The 15,479-nt window shown below is 35.8% G+C and overlaps 1 protein-coding gene and 1 long non-coding RNA gene across 2 annotated transcripts; one reads left to right on the forward strand and one right to left on the reverse strand.

Annotated features, from left to right (window-relative positions):
• The first annotated feature begins 6,852 nt into the window (after nt 1-6,852).
• Nucleotides 6,853-7,874, forward strand: LOC120336615 (uncharacterized). The gene is made up of 2 exons (XR_013479852.1): nt 6,853-6,997; nt 7,382-7,874. It is a non-coding gene; the product is annotated as an uncharacterized LOC120336615 (long non-coding RNA).
• Nucleotides 7,875-12,222: 4,348 nt separating this feature from the next.
• LOC144419843 (uncharacterized) lies at nt 12,223-15,180 on the reverse strand. Its single transcript, XM_078109948.1, has 2 exons — nt 14,976-15,180; nt 12,223-14,369 (listed from the first exon to the last, which is right to left on the reverse strand). The coding sequence occupies exons 1-2, from the start codon at nt 15,051-15,053 to the stop codon at nt 13,911-13,913; spliced, it is 537 nt and encodes a 178-aa protein (XP_077966074.1). The 5' UTR covers nt 15,054-15,180; the 3' UTR covers nt 12,223-13,910.
• Nucleotides 15,181-15,479: the final 299 nt, after the last annotated feature.

Here is a 15,479-nt window from a genome sequence, read left to right on the forward strand (position 1 = left end):
GTACACAAACGACGTTCCCGTGTCCGCAAACCTTGGTGCACATAGTGCCGGTGCGCCTAAGTTGAAACAAATATATAAAATAAATATTTTACACTTAGATAAAATATAAAAATACATTTTAGAAAATTATAAAATTACCTTGACCCCTTTGGGGAGTTAATAAGCAAATTAGATTTGAAATAATCCGAGGCTACGTCCTAAATGATTTGTTTTTGATCAATATTCATTCAATATTAGTTATTACTAGCTTCTGAGGACTTGCCACGCATAAGTTTATTACAGTTGAGTAAAATACAAAAATACCTTTCAGAAAATTATAAATAAAACCTGACCTTTGCGTAAAGTTAATATACAAATTAGCTTCAAAATTTTAAATTAGCTCTCTGCTACGTCTGAGATGATTCATTTTTGGTCAATATTTAGTAGTATACATTACTATTTTCTGAAGACTTGCCACGCATAGGTTTATTACAGGTGGATATAGTACAAAAATACCTTTCAGAAAATTATAAAATGAACTTGATCTCTTTGAAAACCTTCTGAACTTGACCTTCTGGAAGGTATTTTCGTATTTTTTTCAACTTTATCAAACTATTGCGTGGCAAGTGTCTAGAAAATAATATTTTTTCCTTGTGAAATTCGGGAGCACGGAATGAAATATTGTTGGGTAATTTGGGAAAAAAAATTCTACAATCCGCTATTATTATCTTTGAGTTGAATTCAATATGAATTCTATGTTGACCTTGTTTCGAGTACTTTTTTTCATTCACTTTAAGGTAATGCACAATTTTAAAAATAGTTAATATCGTCAATCTCAATCGGAAATCCAAGTTCTTGTTCGAGGTTATTCAGCGACATCCAGTGTTTTCGGATATTTTGCGGGTCCTCAGGTCTTCTGATAGTGCAGAAAGTTACTCTAGCCCACAATTTCAGTTTCTAACTTTGAAGGTCTTTGTTCAGTTCAGGTATTTTTGTATCGGAAATTCTCTTTTAAAACTTTGCTTCAGATTAACTAAAAATAGGTACGAAGTTATCGCGTTAGAAATTAGAGCATGTGGATACAGTGGCATTTTGTTGTAGGGCATGGTTACTCTAGCCCACAATTTTGGTTTTCCTAGACCACAATTTCGGTTATCCCAGCCCACAATTCTGGTTACGCCAGCCGACATTTCTCTTTAGCGGTCGGCACATTTGATTGTGGGGATCGGTTTTGATGTAAAAGAACATGTAATTAGTCTAGTAAATAGATTCAATAGGTTTACCTTGCTTAAATCCTGTAATCGCTGTAAATACATATATGATTAACTCTCTGACCCCCATGAAATTGTGGGCTGGGAAACTGTGAGTTAGAGCAGTGGTTCCCAACCGCCGGTCCGCGGGAAATTTCATTTTGTTGTTTTTCTACCTTCTCAATCGCTTTACCGTAGCCGAAAAGACGACGTTACGTTGGTTTATTACACTTTTTCTCTTCCGTCGTCATATTGCTGTTTGACGAGGGCGATATAATGGCCCGACGACGTCATGGCGTCGAGTAATCACACTTTTTGCTTTTTCGGGTCCGATTCATCGCGAAAGCGCTCGGTCAAATCTCGCAAGATTCACCATGACACCCAGCGAGGTATGAACTTGTTGCGACACTGCAGGTGGTCACGAGACGCATAACAAACCCCGGGTCCGCTGAGATATTTTCCGGGTGATGCACAGCAGGATTTTGAGCCTGATGCCAAGTTAACAACGACTTTATCATTGTATTATAAATTCATGTTATTTGGGGCGTCGAGGGATTGATATGATGAACCCGATGAAACCTATACTTTACATTCCAGATTTATAAAAGAATCATTGTCACAATTCATTCTTGAGCTATTTTGATAACGAATACCCATCGCTGAGTAATCGAGCAATCAAACAGTTGTCTGAATTTTCAACCAATTACCTCTAGCTTGAATTAAAACGAAGGAAATAAATTTACTGTTGGCCGCTGCAGAGCTACGTGTTGCAAATCCGTTTTTTGATGCCTCGTTTGCAGTCCTGTATTGGAAATTCTCACTGGAGTTAATTGTGTTTGCACATGATTTTTATATGTGAGATGTGTGCCTTTTTTACGCATAATGGGTTGTTATTATTTGATGTTTCACCCATTTAAAATTTTGCCGGACGCGAGTACATGTTATTTTATTTTACTGGTCCGCCAGGGTAGAAAGGTTGGGAACCACTGACTTAGAGTAACTTTGGTACTCTGCAGCTAGAATGCTACAGCGTATCAAAACAATAACTTTTAGAACATACCTGACAGTGCAGTTTCAGTTCGGGAACTAAACAAGTTATGTGAAGCCCTGACTTCAGCTCCCAATCACTAGATCCCATCAACAGATACCACAATTCTTTTCTACCGTAAAGGTATGGTTTATTCTTTGGTGATCCTGTTGTTGCCCTCAGCAAACCATGGGTTCCACTATAACCATGCGCCATCCGAATTTGACATTTATTGCCCATTTTCAGCAGTCCACTAACGCCATCTCCGTGGTGTTCGGAGTCGTCTTTTCCTTTGTTGAAGCGAGCGACTGCTGGTTACAGCAGATCGCCTCGAGATATATTTTTTTTTCTTAATTTATTTAAACTTAGTTCGACTCTTTATAATATAGTGTTAGACCTATTTTATAGGTGCCGCTGCTCGATAACCAGTATTGGTTTCTCGCGTCTCCTTCACCCTGAAATATGGCCTATTTATAATTTAATTTATTGCAATTTGTATGTTTGTGCCTATTTTAAGTATGGTGAGAAATAAACCACTGATTATTGATTGAACTTCACTAAATTCTGACTGACATTATTAATTTTGAACAGTCATACAACCAAAGGATAACTAAATTGCTGCGCTGCAATGCCGGGCAGCGTATCAGGTTTTGCGTATCGCACGGATGTATTTTGAAACCACAAGTAAAAAATCAGTGGGTAAAACTATTTTAGGGTGATACAGTCATTAAAGTTATAGTCCGCTAGCGCCGCCAGGGATGGTAATAAAGCAAATAGGGAAGTTTCAGCGTATGTATTTTATCAACCAACAAGTATGCAGTTCGTAAAAAAAAACTGTCTGCCTCACACCATGTTTTCCCAAAAATATAACCTAGCCTGAATTTTAAAAATTATTTTTCATTTGATTTGTTATTTATAAACATCAGTTTTCATATTTTGTATTATTTTTTTTCTTCACTTTGTAATATTGTTTTGGATAAATAAAAATAAAAAACATCCTCCCAAAATAAGCCCTAGTGTTATTCTTCGAAAGAAAAGTGAAATAAGATTGTTGATAATTCAATGAAAAACAACTGATAAAGAACCAAGTGTTAATCATTTCAAGACTACGAATTTTAGCCGAGGAAACTCAAACAAAACGCCAAAATTAGCTAAACACGATTCAAAGTATTTTCATTCATGCCCATGTCTTTAGATTCTTGATAAAACCTCTCAAATGCCCGCAATAATCTAAAATCACTGAAGCATGATTGGGGGGGTGAGAAAAAGAATTTCTTGAAAAAGTATTATTTTTTCCAAACGTACCTATGTATTTTGTTTCTCAATATCCTTATTCCGAGTTGCCCAAAATTCCAAACTCACTGGAGCGTTACAGGGAGGGGAAATCCCAAATTTCTGGTGGTGAAATATTCGATTAATTACTCCCTTCGAGATTTAGGCATCGCATTTCCCGGAGTCCTATTCCAAGTGCTCATAATTGTCCAAAATCAATAATATCAAAGTGGGCATGGATTCCCACATGATTTCTTACCACTGAGAAGCGGAACCACTGCGCCTACCCCCAATTAATTATACTTGAAAAAATTCTCAATACTCGGGCAAACGCTTTCTGGCCCCGGAAACGGAGCAAAACGGCCTCTAAACCCCAAACTCACTCTAGTGCAGTGCTCGTCAACCGGGTGTATAATACACCCCAGTGTGTACCAAAAAGTTTGAAGGGTGTACCACATTAATAGGTTGTACCAGGGGTGTATCGTACCGACTGTTGTAGAGTACACACTATGCTTCTAACCCAGCAAAGACTTTCGATGGCTGCTAGTTTTAAAGATATCTTTTGGCTTGCGAATTTGTCTTAACTAACAGCCATATTCAAAATCAGTTAAAATGATCGAAGGGAAAGGACGTGATATTTTTTGAAGCTTGTAGCAAGATTGAGCTTATTAAAATGGAATTGAAGTTGTGGCAGAATAATGTATCAAAATGTGATTTTTCCTATTTGGAATGTCTGGGCTATTTTTTTGAAGCTTGCCGATGAAAAAAAAAGCAAGATGAGATCAATTGTTCATACCTTGTTTTCTCGAAAATAAGGCCCAAAAGTAAGACCTAGCCTGGATTTTTAAAATGATTTCAATGTAAGCCCTTCCCCTAAAATAGAACCTATTCCAAGTCGGTAACGCATTTTTTTTTACCTATTCGATAACAAGATAAATATACATTTCAAATGAGTAATAATTCTAAATTTAGCAGTTATTTTAAATAAGGACGTGTTATTTATGAGTAAGTACATTTAAAAATCTCGTAATTCTCTACGTTGTATTTTGTTTTTGATAAATGAAAATAAAAGAAATCCCCCTAAAATAACCCCTAGTGGTCATTTTAGAGAGAAAATTAAAAAGGACCTTGTCTTAATTTTGGGGAAACACGGTAGGCATCTTGATTTGCTACTGCAAATGGTTGAAGTGAATGGTTGAAAAAAGCGAAATGGTTGCTCTCGACCAAATAACTGGTGAACTGCGTGAATTACGATCAGATCTTGTACAAAAAGCAGAGTTCGACGCATATAAAAACTACAACTAATTTTAAGCAGCTCTATTAGAAGTTCCCGAGTATCGCAATCTTTCACAAAAAGCATTCATCATTCTCGTCCGAATACCTACAGCCCTACGACATACCTGTCCGAACAAGGGTTGACTGCACTCATATAAATTAAATCCAAAAAAAGAGCAAATGGCCGATGGAATCCAATAGCAACGGTCACATTAACATAATATTAAACTATTGAGTTAACATAAACATATATAACTTCTTAATACTGAGTTATTTACGTATTAAAAAATGTAGGACGGACGGGGTGTACCAGATTTTAAGTAATGGTTGGAAGGGTGTGCCATTACAAAAAAAGGTTGACGAGCACTGCTCTAATGTGACTTGACTAAACTAAAAGCTCCGTTTTGGCCCGAGCCTGTATCACACGGGGCATAAATTAATGGACATTCGTGAAAAAACATTTATTGACATGAATGAATTGCATGTGATGAAAACTTCTGATAGCTTGCTGAAATGTCGTGGATCAGAAAATGGTAAAAATTAAATAAAAACGTGATTTGATAAACTCCCTTAGTTATGAATTGCATGTGATGAAAATTTCTGATAGCTTGCTGAAATGTCGTGGATCAGAAAATGGTAAAAATTAAATAAAAACGTGATTTGATAAACTCCCTTAGTTATTTTTGTATTGAGCTGTGGGTAAGAGTTTGCATGACTTCAACATAATTTTGAGGCCGATCCTTCAAATTTGAGAACTTCTTTTAGTTCCATTTAGCCATCAGAACAAGTAGTTACTTGAGAAAACTTGATCCATAGTTTTCTTCTTGTTTCGAGTTTTGGGACAGACCCATCTCTGTGAATTCAGCAGTAACCACCAACTATACATTCAATAGTATTTGAAAGCACATACGGTATATGCTAATTCTAATAGAGTCTATATATACCGACAATATAACAAAAGTACTGGTTATAGAATCGGAAAGACCCCCAGAAATATTAAATCTAGAATAGATGATCTGAGACAAAAGATTGCCTGTTATGCGTTATTTCTTGGAGAATATGTTATAAGGTCCGGCACATACATCGAGTATATCTCGACCTCGGTTCGTTAGGTTACTGTAATTTCTAATAATGCAACGATGTTATTTGGAGATATTGATATGTATTTAAACCACTGCAGCATTTTCTGAATGCACCGCCCAATAGAACTAGCACGCGGTTTAAAATAGGTGCATAGAACGCTAAAATTGTCTTCAGACTAATGCAAAATCACGCCGACGAATTCTCACTACTACGTCATCAACGGGACATACTAATTTGCGTTCGATTTTGGCAGGGTTGACTTTTAAAAATTCAAGTGTTTCAAACGAAGTCCACTTTATGCAAGCGGTAAATGCCAAAAATCTTAAAAAATCATATAGAAATTTTCCACAAAAATGTTTGCGTGATAACCACCTTTAAAGGAAAGTTTAGCAGTCTCGATTTGTATTTCTGCTTTTGAGCGACTCCTTATTTTCTAGTATATTAATAGGGTGCTTGTATTATTCGAAGCTTGATTGTAAAGCCAGTGTGACAATTTACACAATAAACTTTCAATTTGTCGAGCTTGTGTAAAAGAACGTCGCATATTGTTGATAATAAATTTGTTTGTATATTTTGTTTGTTGGGTTGGCCGATACTGTCGTTAATCCAGTTTTGATATATTTTAGATGCGTTAATTCTCATTTGTATTTATTTTAAAAAAATACTGTTTGTTTTCATGTGCGGGGTAGAACAGGGTTACTGGCGAATGTCCTGTAATATTTAAAAAGCCTCGAGTCAAAGTTGACCGAGTATGTGTTTGAGGTTGTTTAGGTGTTATATTGAATGTCGCGTCGTCCTAAGTTTGATTTTGCTTATGCATATTAGCATATAGTAGTCAACCAGTAGTGTACTATAAGCATATTAAAAGTTAATCGAATTGTCTGGCGCAGAAGACTTGAAGACACACAAACACACGCGAACGCATACATTAGCTTAGTATATACCGGTACTTTAACTATTGAATCGATCGCATTTCTTCTACAGCAAATTAGATTCTTCTTTTTATATTTAGTATTCAGCTATATTGCCATGGAGAAAGAAAACCCGGGGAACGACGAAAAGAGTGAGGAGGTCGAAGAACAAGCTCAATATCAAATAACTAAAGACAAAGGTAAGTGCATGCCTATTTGAAACTACATTGCAAAAATCGCACATCATGTTAATTATTTTGTTCTGCATTAATCAAGAAATGGGTAAATGCGTAACAATAACAACAACAATTTTTTTTCTGAATGAAATACTATTAACGGTAATTTTATTTATTATAATTTTTATGAACTACGCCATGTCTTTTCTCCTAACACGACTCGGATCGACGCTTACAAGCAATGCTATTATTGTATATCTAATGTACAACCACTCACTGTGTGAAAAACAATAGTAAACCATTCGCGAGGAGTTGGGTGTGAAGCTAGGTCCCAAGATAATTGACTCGTATACAAACAGAGTTAGTACAATTGAAATGTGAATATTTGAAAATTTGGTTTATTTATAGATGATAAAGATTTTGGTAAAGAAGCATCAAACATAAAATTAAAAGCTGAAGATGGAGTTCAGCAGACTGAAACAGTAACAGGTAGCTATGATTCTATTTAAACGCATGTTTAACTTGTTGCTCAACTTGTTTTAAGTGGGGATTTGAATTAAATTAATTCTCAAACGGAACTCAAACTGGGGTCGATAGTTTTTGTAAAATCGGGGTCTCGATTTAGAGTCGCTTTGTTTATTACCCTGAACCTCAAGTAATTTTAATGAAATTCGATTCTCGAGTCGTTTGTCTAACCGGAGTTGGAGTCAATTTATTTGCTGGAACAGGATGACGAGTTGCAGTCGATCTGTTTGTCTAACCGGAGTTGAAGTCAATTTATTTGCTGGAACAGGATGACGAGTTGCAGTCGATCAGTTTGTCTAACCGGAGTTGGAGTCAATTTATTTGCTGGAACATGATGACGAGTAGCAGTCGATCAGTTTGTCTAACCGGAGTTGGAGTCAATTTATTTGCTGGAACAGGATGACGAGTAGCAATCGATCAGTTTGTCTAACCGGAGTTGAAGTCAATTTATTTGCTGGAACAGGATGACGAGTTGCAGTCGATCTGTTCTTCTAACCGGAGTTGGAGTCAGTTTATTTGCTGGAACAGGATGACGAGTTGCAGTCGATCTGTTTGTCTAACCGGAGTTGGAGTCAATTTATTTGCTGGAACAGGATGACGAGTTGCAGTCGATCTGTTTGTCTAACCGGAGTTGGAGTCAATTTATTTGCTGGAACAGGATGACGAGTTGCAGTCGATCTGTTTGTCTAACCGGAGTTGGAGTCAATTTGTTTGCAGGAACAGGATGACGAGTTGCAGTCGATCTGTTTGTCTAACCGGAGTTGGAGTCAATTTATTTGCTGGAACAGGATGACGAGTTGCAGTCGATCTGTTTGTCCAACCGGAGTTGGAGTCAATTTATTTGCTCGAACAGGATGACGAGTTGCAGTCGATCTGTTTGTCTAACCGGAGTTGGAATAAATTTATTTGCTGGAACAGGATGACGAGTTGCAGTCGATCTGTTTGTCTAACCGGAGTTGGAGTCAATTTATTTGCTGGAACAGGATGACGAGTTGCAGTCGATCTGTTTGTCTAACCGGAGTTGAAGTCAATTTATTTGCTTAAAAAGAATTATTTTTATATATATGCTATTTGTAGTCGAACTCGATTAGTTTGAATCTGGTTGGGTGGTAGTCGAATTGATTTGTCTAATCAAGAATCACAAACCGAAATTTGTAGAATTCTAAAATTGGAATTGATATTAATATAACTTGCAGACATTAAAGTTTTATGATCTGAGTTTTTCCTCATCGTTTTTCGTATCAGGGAAATGGGAGTCCATTCATCCTATTTTCTCTACGACACCAAAGTCTAAATCTTTAATCTTATGAAACAGAGCACATTTACCTTTCAATCAACATCCAGGCCAGAAATATTTTGGAATCGAAGGTTGGGTCGTGTTCCACAAGCCGAGATCTTATACCTGACAAAAAAATAATATTGGTGTTTGCCTTCGTTTTTTCAACTTTCAACTTAAACTCGCAAATAGAATGCTTGTTGAATTTCACAATTAAAATTAGCAAAAATATCTATAATATTCAATTCAAGAGTCCTGCTGCACACTAACACAAATATATTTCTATAACGTTTCGTCTGACCAAAATCAGACTTCCTCAGACAAGCAGTTTACAACAAAATTGTTGTTACATTGTTGTAAACTGCTTGTCTGGGGAAGTCTGATTTTGGTCAGACGAAACGTTACAGAAATATATTTGTGTTAGTGTGCAGCAGGACTCTTGAATTGGATATTATGGTATTTTATTCCTGCTACAGCATCCTTGCATTACATGCATACGGATCCACTAGCGCAAAGGCATAAAGAAAGGATTGGGAGTTAGTCTCGCGCAACCTCTACTGATCGAAAAATATCTATACTTCAAAAAGGGTTGAAAGCTTCAATCCCATGCTTAAATTATTATAGGAGTTATGATTGGTTGAATAGGCTAGGCTGAACGGGAAAATAACTTATTTGTATAGTTTAACCCGCTGCAAATACAGATTTCGAACTTGACAATTTAATATGTTTAATAGGTTATTGAGAAAGTTAGGATATTTCAACTCATATGTATAAATTATTGCATGGCAGGTGCTGTTGTTGAAAATCCTGGCCCGGATAATTGTGAAATAATGGGAGGTGAGAACAAATATTTTTGAGTTAATTTTAGTGGATATAAAATATAAAGTACCTAAGCTATATTGAGCAGCAATATCGATAAACAAAAAAATCGTGTTTTGAAACGCTCTGTAGAACAATGAAAATACGGTACTGTAAAATGTCACTTCAGACGTACAGGAAAGTAATTGCTGGCTAACGGGGGAAAAGCGCGCCATATGACTGAGACTAATTAGCCATTCGAATTACTAATATGCACTAACATATTGATTGATGTTTTATTCCGACCCTTAGATTTCTATGTCAGCCATTAATTTCAATTCGGCAGTTTAGTGAGTTTTCAGTTCTTGAAAAATTTGAAAAAATTTCATGATTGAAGTAATGATGTGTTTTTTTGCATTTAGTGTTACAAAACATACAACAACAATTGGATGCGTTAACCACAACTGTTGCTAACATTCAGCGTGGTAAGTCGATCTCATATTCATAAATTAAAGCTGTGATTTTTTGATACACTACGCTTCGTACTACTTGTAAAATTGTTGTAAAACTAGGTTCCAATACAAAACTTAAGATTGCATTTTCAGCATTTATCTCTCTAATACTGTACAATCATGGTGTGCATTATCGCTTCTAGTCAAGTTACAGCCAAGGTGGTATATGACAAAATATACCGTGATAACCAGTAATTGCGTGGGCAACTCTGATACGTGAAGAAGCACTCCACCAGTTTTTTGCAGATAATCTCACCTATTGGTTTCGAACTCACCAACCGCGGTACCAATAATCTTAACTCCTGTTTTTTTCAGATGCTGTACTTGCAAGGCAACCAGCTATAGGGCTACCTCCTCCTGGTCCTTTAGCTATTGCTAGGCCTTCATTACCATTATCTGGAGATCAGTCACAACAATTTCCGGGAGATGAAGAGCGGGCCATATTATTACCACTAGCAGAGCAATCAGCAATTGGACCACCACCAGTTGGGAATCGTCCTCCCAGCGAATCAGCATCCGGTGGTTTAAGTATACAACCATCGCAGGCACGGGATCCTATTTCTGTAAATCGTCTTGCAAACGCACCAGCTTCCGGTGGTGTGTGTATACAGGCACCGCAGGCAGGAGCTTATATTTCTGGAAATCTTCCTGCATTGTCAAATAGTTGTAACGTTGATCCGTTTGTTGAACAGTCTCAAGAAGTCCAACGATCTGCTGGCATCTCTCCGTTAGTTAGTTCAGTACGATCTGCCGTACACCGTAGATTCAATCGCGATCGATGTAATCCTTTTTAATTAACAGTTGGACGACCCAAAACGAACGTACGGGATTAAAAATTATTGTTGTTCTTTAGTGAAAAATAGCCTTCCCTCTCAACTAATGTGTTATAGAATTTATTTTAGTATTATTGCGGTGTCTTTCCAGAATAATTAAAAAGGAATTGGTCTACTAGGCTCTTTAAATTTTTCCGTGCCGTGTGGCCTATAATTCCTCGTGTCCTGGTTATAATTTCGTATCACCTTTTCATTTTATTAAATTAAATAAATATTTAAAGATGTTGAAGCAATAATTCTGTTTGAAAGAAACAGTCCTCTTGCGCGAAAATTTTACGATGACCAAACGAATGTATTGAGATAAGCCACAAGACTTTTTTGCAAAATTGTTTAGGGAGGATGTAAAATGGTATTAATAGCAAAACTTCATTCAAGATAGATGAATGTAGATTAGCTTTGATCTGTATTTATTAGATCTTCGCTCTAGGATACCCTTATCCTCAGTCGTTTTGTATATCTATCTGTTTAGATGTAGCTTTTAAACAGCTAGATCAATCTGGAAATTTCCACGTGGGTTATCCTGCCACCCTAATAATGTGAGTTTCATAGAAAGTCCGAATTGAAGTTTCGTTTCCATGGCAACAACAAAACAACCGCCGATTGGTAAAAATATTCTTCTTTCTCATAAATTTTCGCCATTTCTTCGTCAACCAATGTGAGTATAAAACTTCCGAGAATGCTGTACTCCGTGGAAGAAGTTACTATTACAAACAAGACGTCATTCATCTCGATAGTTCATAAACTGAAGCCTTTGGAATTTTAGTGTTTTAATTAATATCCGAAGCATAATTTCGCACAGCATTCAAAATGAACTGGTTTAGTTTCAGTATAATGGCGTCACCCCATTACCCGTTAGCAAGATTTCCCAAACTTATTTAGCCGCGGACCACTGGTTGTAAATCTTATTTTTGAAGGGCCATCCTATGTCGTATCAATTTCTGGGCCTAACCAACGAGGAAGAATGATTTTTCCTTTGACGGAATAAAACTCATGAAATTCTGAACCAATACATACTACTGTCGAATATTGCCAGATGATTTATTCGTATATGTTTTAGACTCTTTTCATATCGTTGCGGACCCCCGTTTGGGAAACCTTGCGTTAGAGTACCTGAATTGACGCGACTTCAAAGTAATGGCGAAGATCTATACTGGGCGTCTGTCGGCTTGTCAGTCTGTCTGTTTGGCTTGCTGTAGCGTCCAAACGGCTGGACAGATATGGATCCAAAAAATATCACATGGGTGATTTTGTCACCCTAGTATGCATTTCACCCATTGATGTTTCGTTCCTTCCTGTTTCGGTCAGACTTTAACGGACACATACGTGTTAGTGTCAATTTTATTTTCAATTTTTCCTGCTTTCTCAAATACAATATCTATGAATTTTTCTGAATTTATATCGATATGCGAGTTTTGAAAAATTCGACATGTATTCGACATCCAAAAAATGTATTTTAGAATGTATTTGAAATGGCATATAAATCGGTTTAAAATAATACTTGAGTTCTTCTCCTCGGGCGTTAAGCGGTGTGTGCAGAACCAATAAAGAGAATAAACGATACCTGAATATTCTTGTCAAAACCTGTATTTTATAGCATGTATTTGTATTTCTTTGTAAAATAATATTTAAATATATCGACGCTTCAGAATTGTGTGTACCAATATGAAGGTAACTAATATTGTTCGCCTACTTCACATCAAGTTGTATAAAGGGACTAAAACCTATGGGCAAGGGGTATGTATATTCACTTGGATAGCACAGTCAGTCCCCGAACTCGTAATAGAACTAAAATAAGGAAATTCGAAAAAATATTATGGCCTAACCCTAACCTGGGATATATACTACGGAAGTAACACTTATTGTGTTATGTTTCCATCCTTACAATAATAAATATCCTCAGTATACATTTATCTCTTTTTTAATTGCTCTACCAACATTTTGGGACGTCTATTACTACTAAGGTAAACTCAAGCTTGTATTAGAGAAAGAAGAAACGCAAAAACTAGACATGCAACTACAATTTAACTAGCCATGTAAATGAACATAATCTTAAGGCAATCCCATTTCGACCTCAAAATCGTCTTGAGTTGTGAAATTTCAGAACATTGTAAGAAACGAAACACTTAACTATTATTAACAAAACTAAAACTAATTTGTATGTTGGTATTTACTAATTTTACTGACAACGATGAATACACAACAAACCTAGTATCCACAGTAGTAAAGTACACCGAGAAATAAAACAACAACAATAATAAAAAATAATAAAAATTTTGAATTCACCAGGAAGACTGCAATCAACATAAACAAGGTATGAATAATCAATGGAAGGCAAATTCCAGAATTTAAAATTTCGGGACCATACAAAATATTTTTAATCCTTCAAACACGGTTTACTGCGAGCTGTCACTCGCGCCGTATTGACTATATATATGTGTCCGAAAAAGTAAGACGAGTACTAGACAATGTTATATGTACATTATAAACAAACGGTTGACTAAAAACAAGAAGAAACATTAAGAAAGTAATTACATATAAGTAAGAAATTTAAAAACACAAAATAACAGCGAATTCTACAAAAATCGATACTTAAAATTTGTAAAAAAGCATAAAAATCACTAGACAATCGACAATTCAATTTTGTCTGGAATGAAATTTAGGGTGCCTTTGGTTATTGTTTATGATAGTGAATATAGTAATAGACTCGCACGATATACTGTATTACCTCATGAGAAACTAACTACTGGCAAAAACGGTTCAGTATTTATTTAGTTTACGGCACACAAGATTTTTGACTGATTTTTGTTATACAGGAACTACAAGAAAATGAAGTGCGAATTTGGTCATACATAAAGAAGGCAGATGAAAAGTTTTATATGTTAAGGTGGACACGCGGGAGGTTGTCAAATTAACACTCTTGAAAAAATGAAAATGCCATTGATCACGGTATAAAACAAAAATTGTAACAAACAACAACAATACAAGAACAACTACTAAATTACAACATCACACCCATGTATTCCGCCTTTCAATCTTCCGTACGGCATTTCAATGTGTTCATCCGCATAGTATTCTTCTTCAAGCAAATATTCGTTGTCAATACTACTATTCAAACCAGAATCATAACTCATTGGTATCTTGTACGCTTCTTTCTTGTCATCATCCAAAACATCTTCAATCTGAAAATTGTTGTGGACATCTTTCTCGTTTACATGGCCAGGAGAAGAGTCTATGACACTTTGGCCAAGTGATGTTTCCATAGTAATGTTTTTATTATCTTCTTCGTTCCTCTGTTCACTTTCAGCACTGAATGCCAATGTTGGAGATTTAGGTAAAGGGTCGTTCGTTGTGTTTGATTTCTGTGGTATCTGATCAACATGTTCCGAGTTCATTGCTTCGTTTTTATTTGCTTTCAGATTGATTTCATGTTGCAAACTTAGATCCAATGAAATCTAAAAAAATAATAATAAAGACAAATAAAGAATAATATTGTTAATTTGAAAGTTAAGAGACATGCGAAACTGGAACAAAACTGAATAAAAAAAGACTAGAAAAGAGTTTTATACAAAAGGGTAACAAATAGGAAATATGACAAAACATTGAAACAGATTTATTGAGCATTTTTGAAAGGCAGAAAATATCAAGAGATCGCAGAGTAATCAGAAGTAGTTCAAGTAGAGTAATCTAATGGGTTATAAAAACAAACTTTTTCCCGACGAACAACAACGAAGTTATATTTTTTTATGACGATTAATGGGTTTATTTTTGCTAGCTAATCACTGAAAATTTCAAACAATTAGTCAAGCAGTTTTGAACTTGATGACGTCATCACACAAAAATTCAAAGTGAAAAACGAACCCCACTGAGCCCACATAAATTTGTAAAGTAAATGAAGGTCATAGGCTTCTAACAAAAAATACAATCGTGAACCAATGAAAACTTCCAAACAATTTTTCAGTGGTTAATGAGAAAGCATCACAACAAAACAACAACAATAAGAATACTAACAACAACAAAAATTTGGGAAAACGATACATAGGTCTAATAGTGAGTTATACTTGCTGATGCCTTGTCATTGGGCGTGGTGAAATTTTATTTGTTCTCGGGATATGAATCGTGTCATTCTTGACCGGCATTCCCAGAATTGGAGGAAGTAGATGAGTTTTCTTGAACACCGAACCTGAATATTATATTAATAAGAAATTACATGACTTGATTGATAAGTTTTTGTAAGAATCAAAATGTGCTAATAACACATGGTTTTGATTTTATGTCTGGTATCGCCCGTGGCACGAATACAAAATCTAATAAACAGCTTGAATGAGTTGAAATTGTTTTACGGTTTGAAAAGTTACTTACTGTATTGTATCAACTGCATGATTCGTAAGAATAATGAATGTAATCAGATTGAATGAAAATCTTAAAGCTGCCAATCCTCAAACTAAAACATGAATGAATTCATGAAAAAAATCTTGTTAATCCTAACCATAGCAAAATATGTAAGTAACAACTCACCGACTTGTTTATTGTCTTCCGTATCAGGAGTTATTGAATTCGTATCA

The sequence above is a fragment of the Styela clava genome, chromosome 2 (genome assembly GCF_964204865.1).
Source record: "Styela clava chromosome 2, kaStyClav1.hap1.2, whole genome shotgun sequence".
NCBI classification, from domain to species: domain Eukaryota; kingdom Metazoa; phylum Chordata; class Ascidiacea; order Stolidobranchia; family Styelidae; genus Styela; species Styela clava.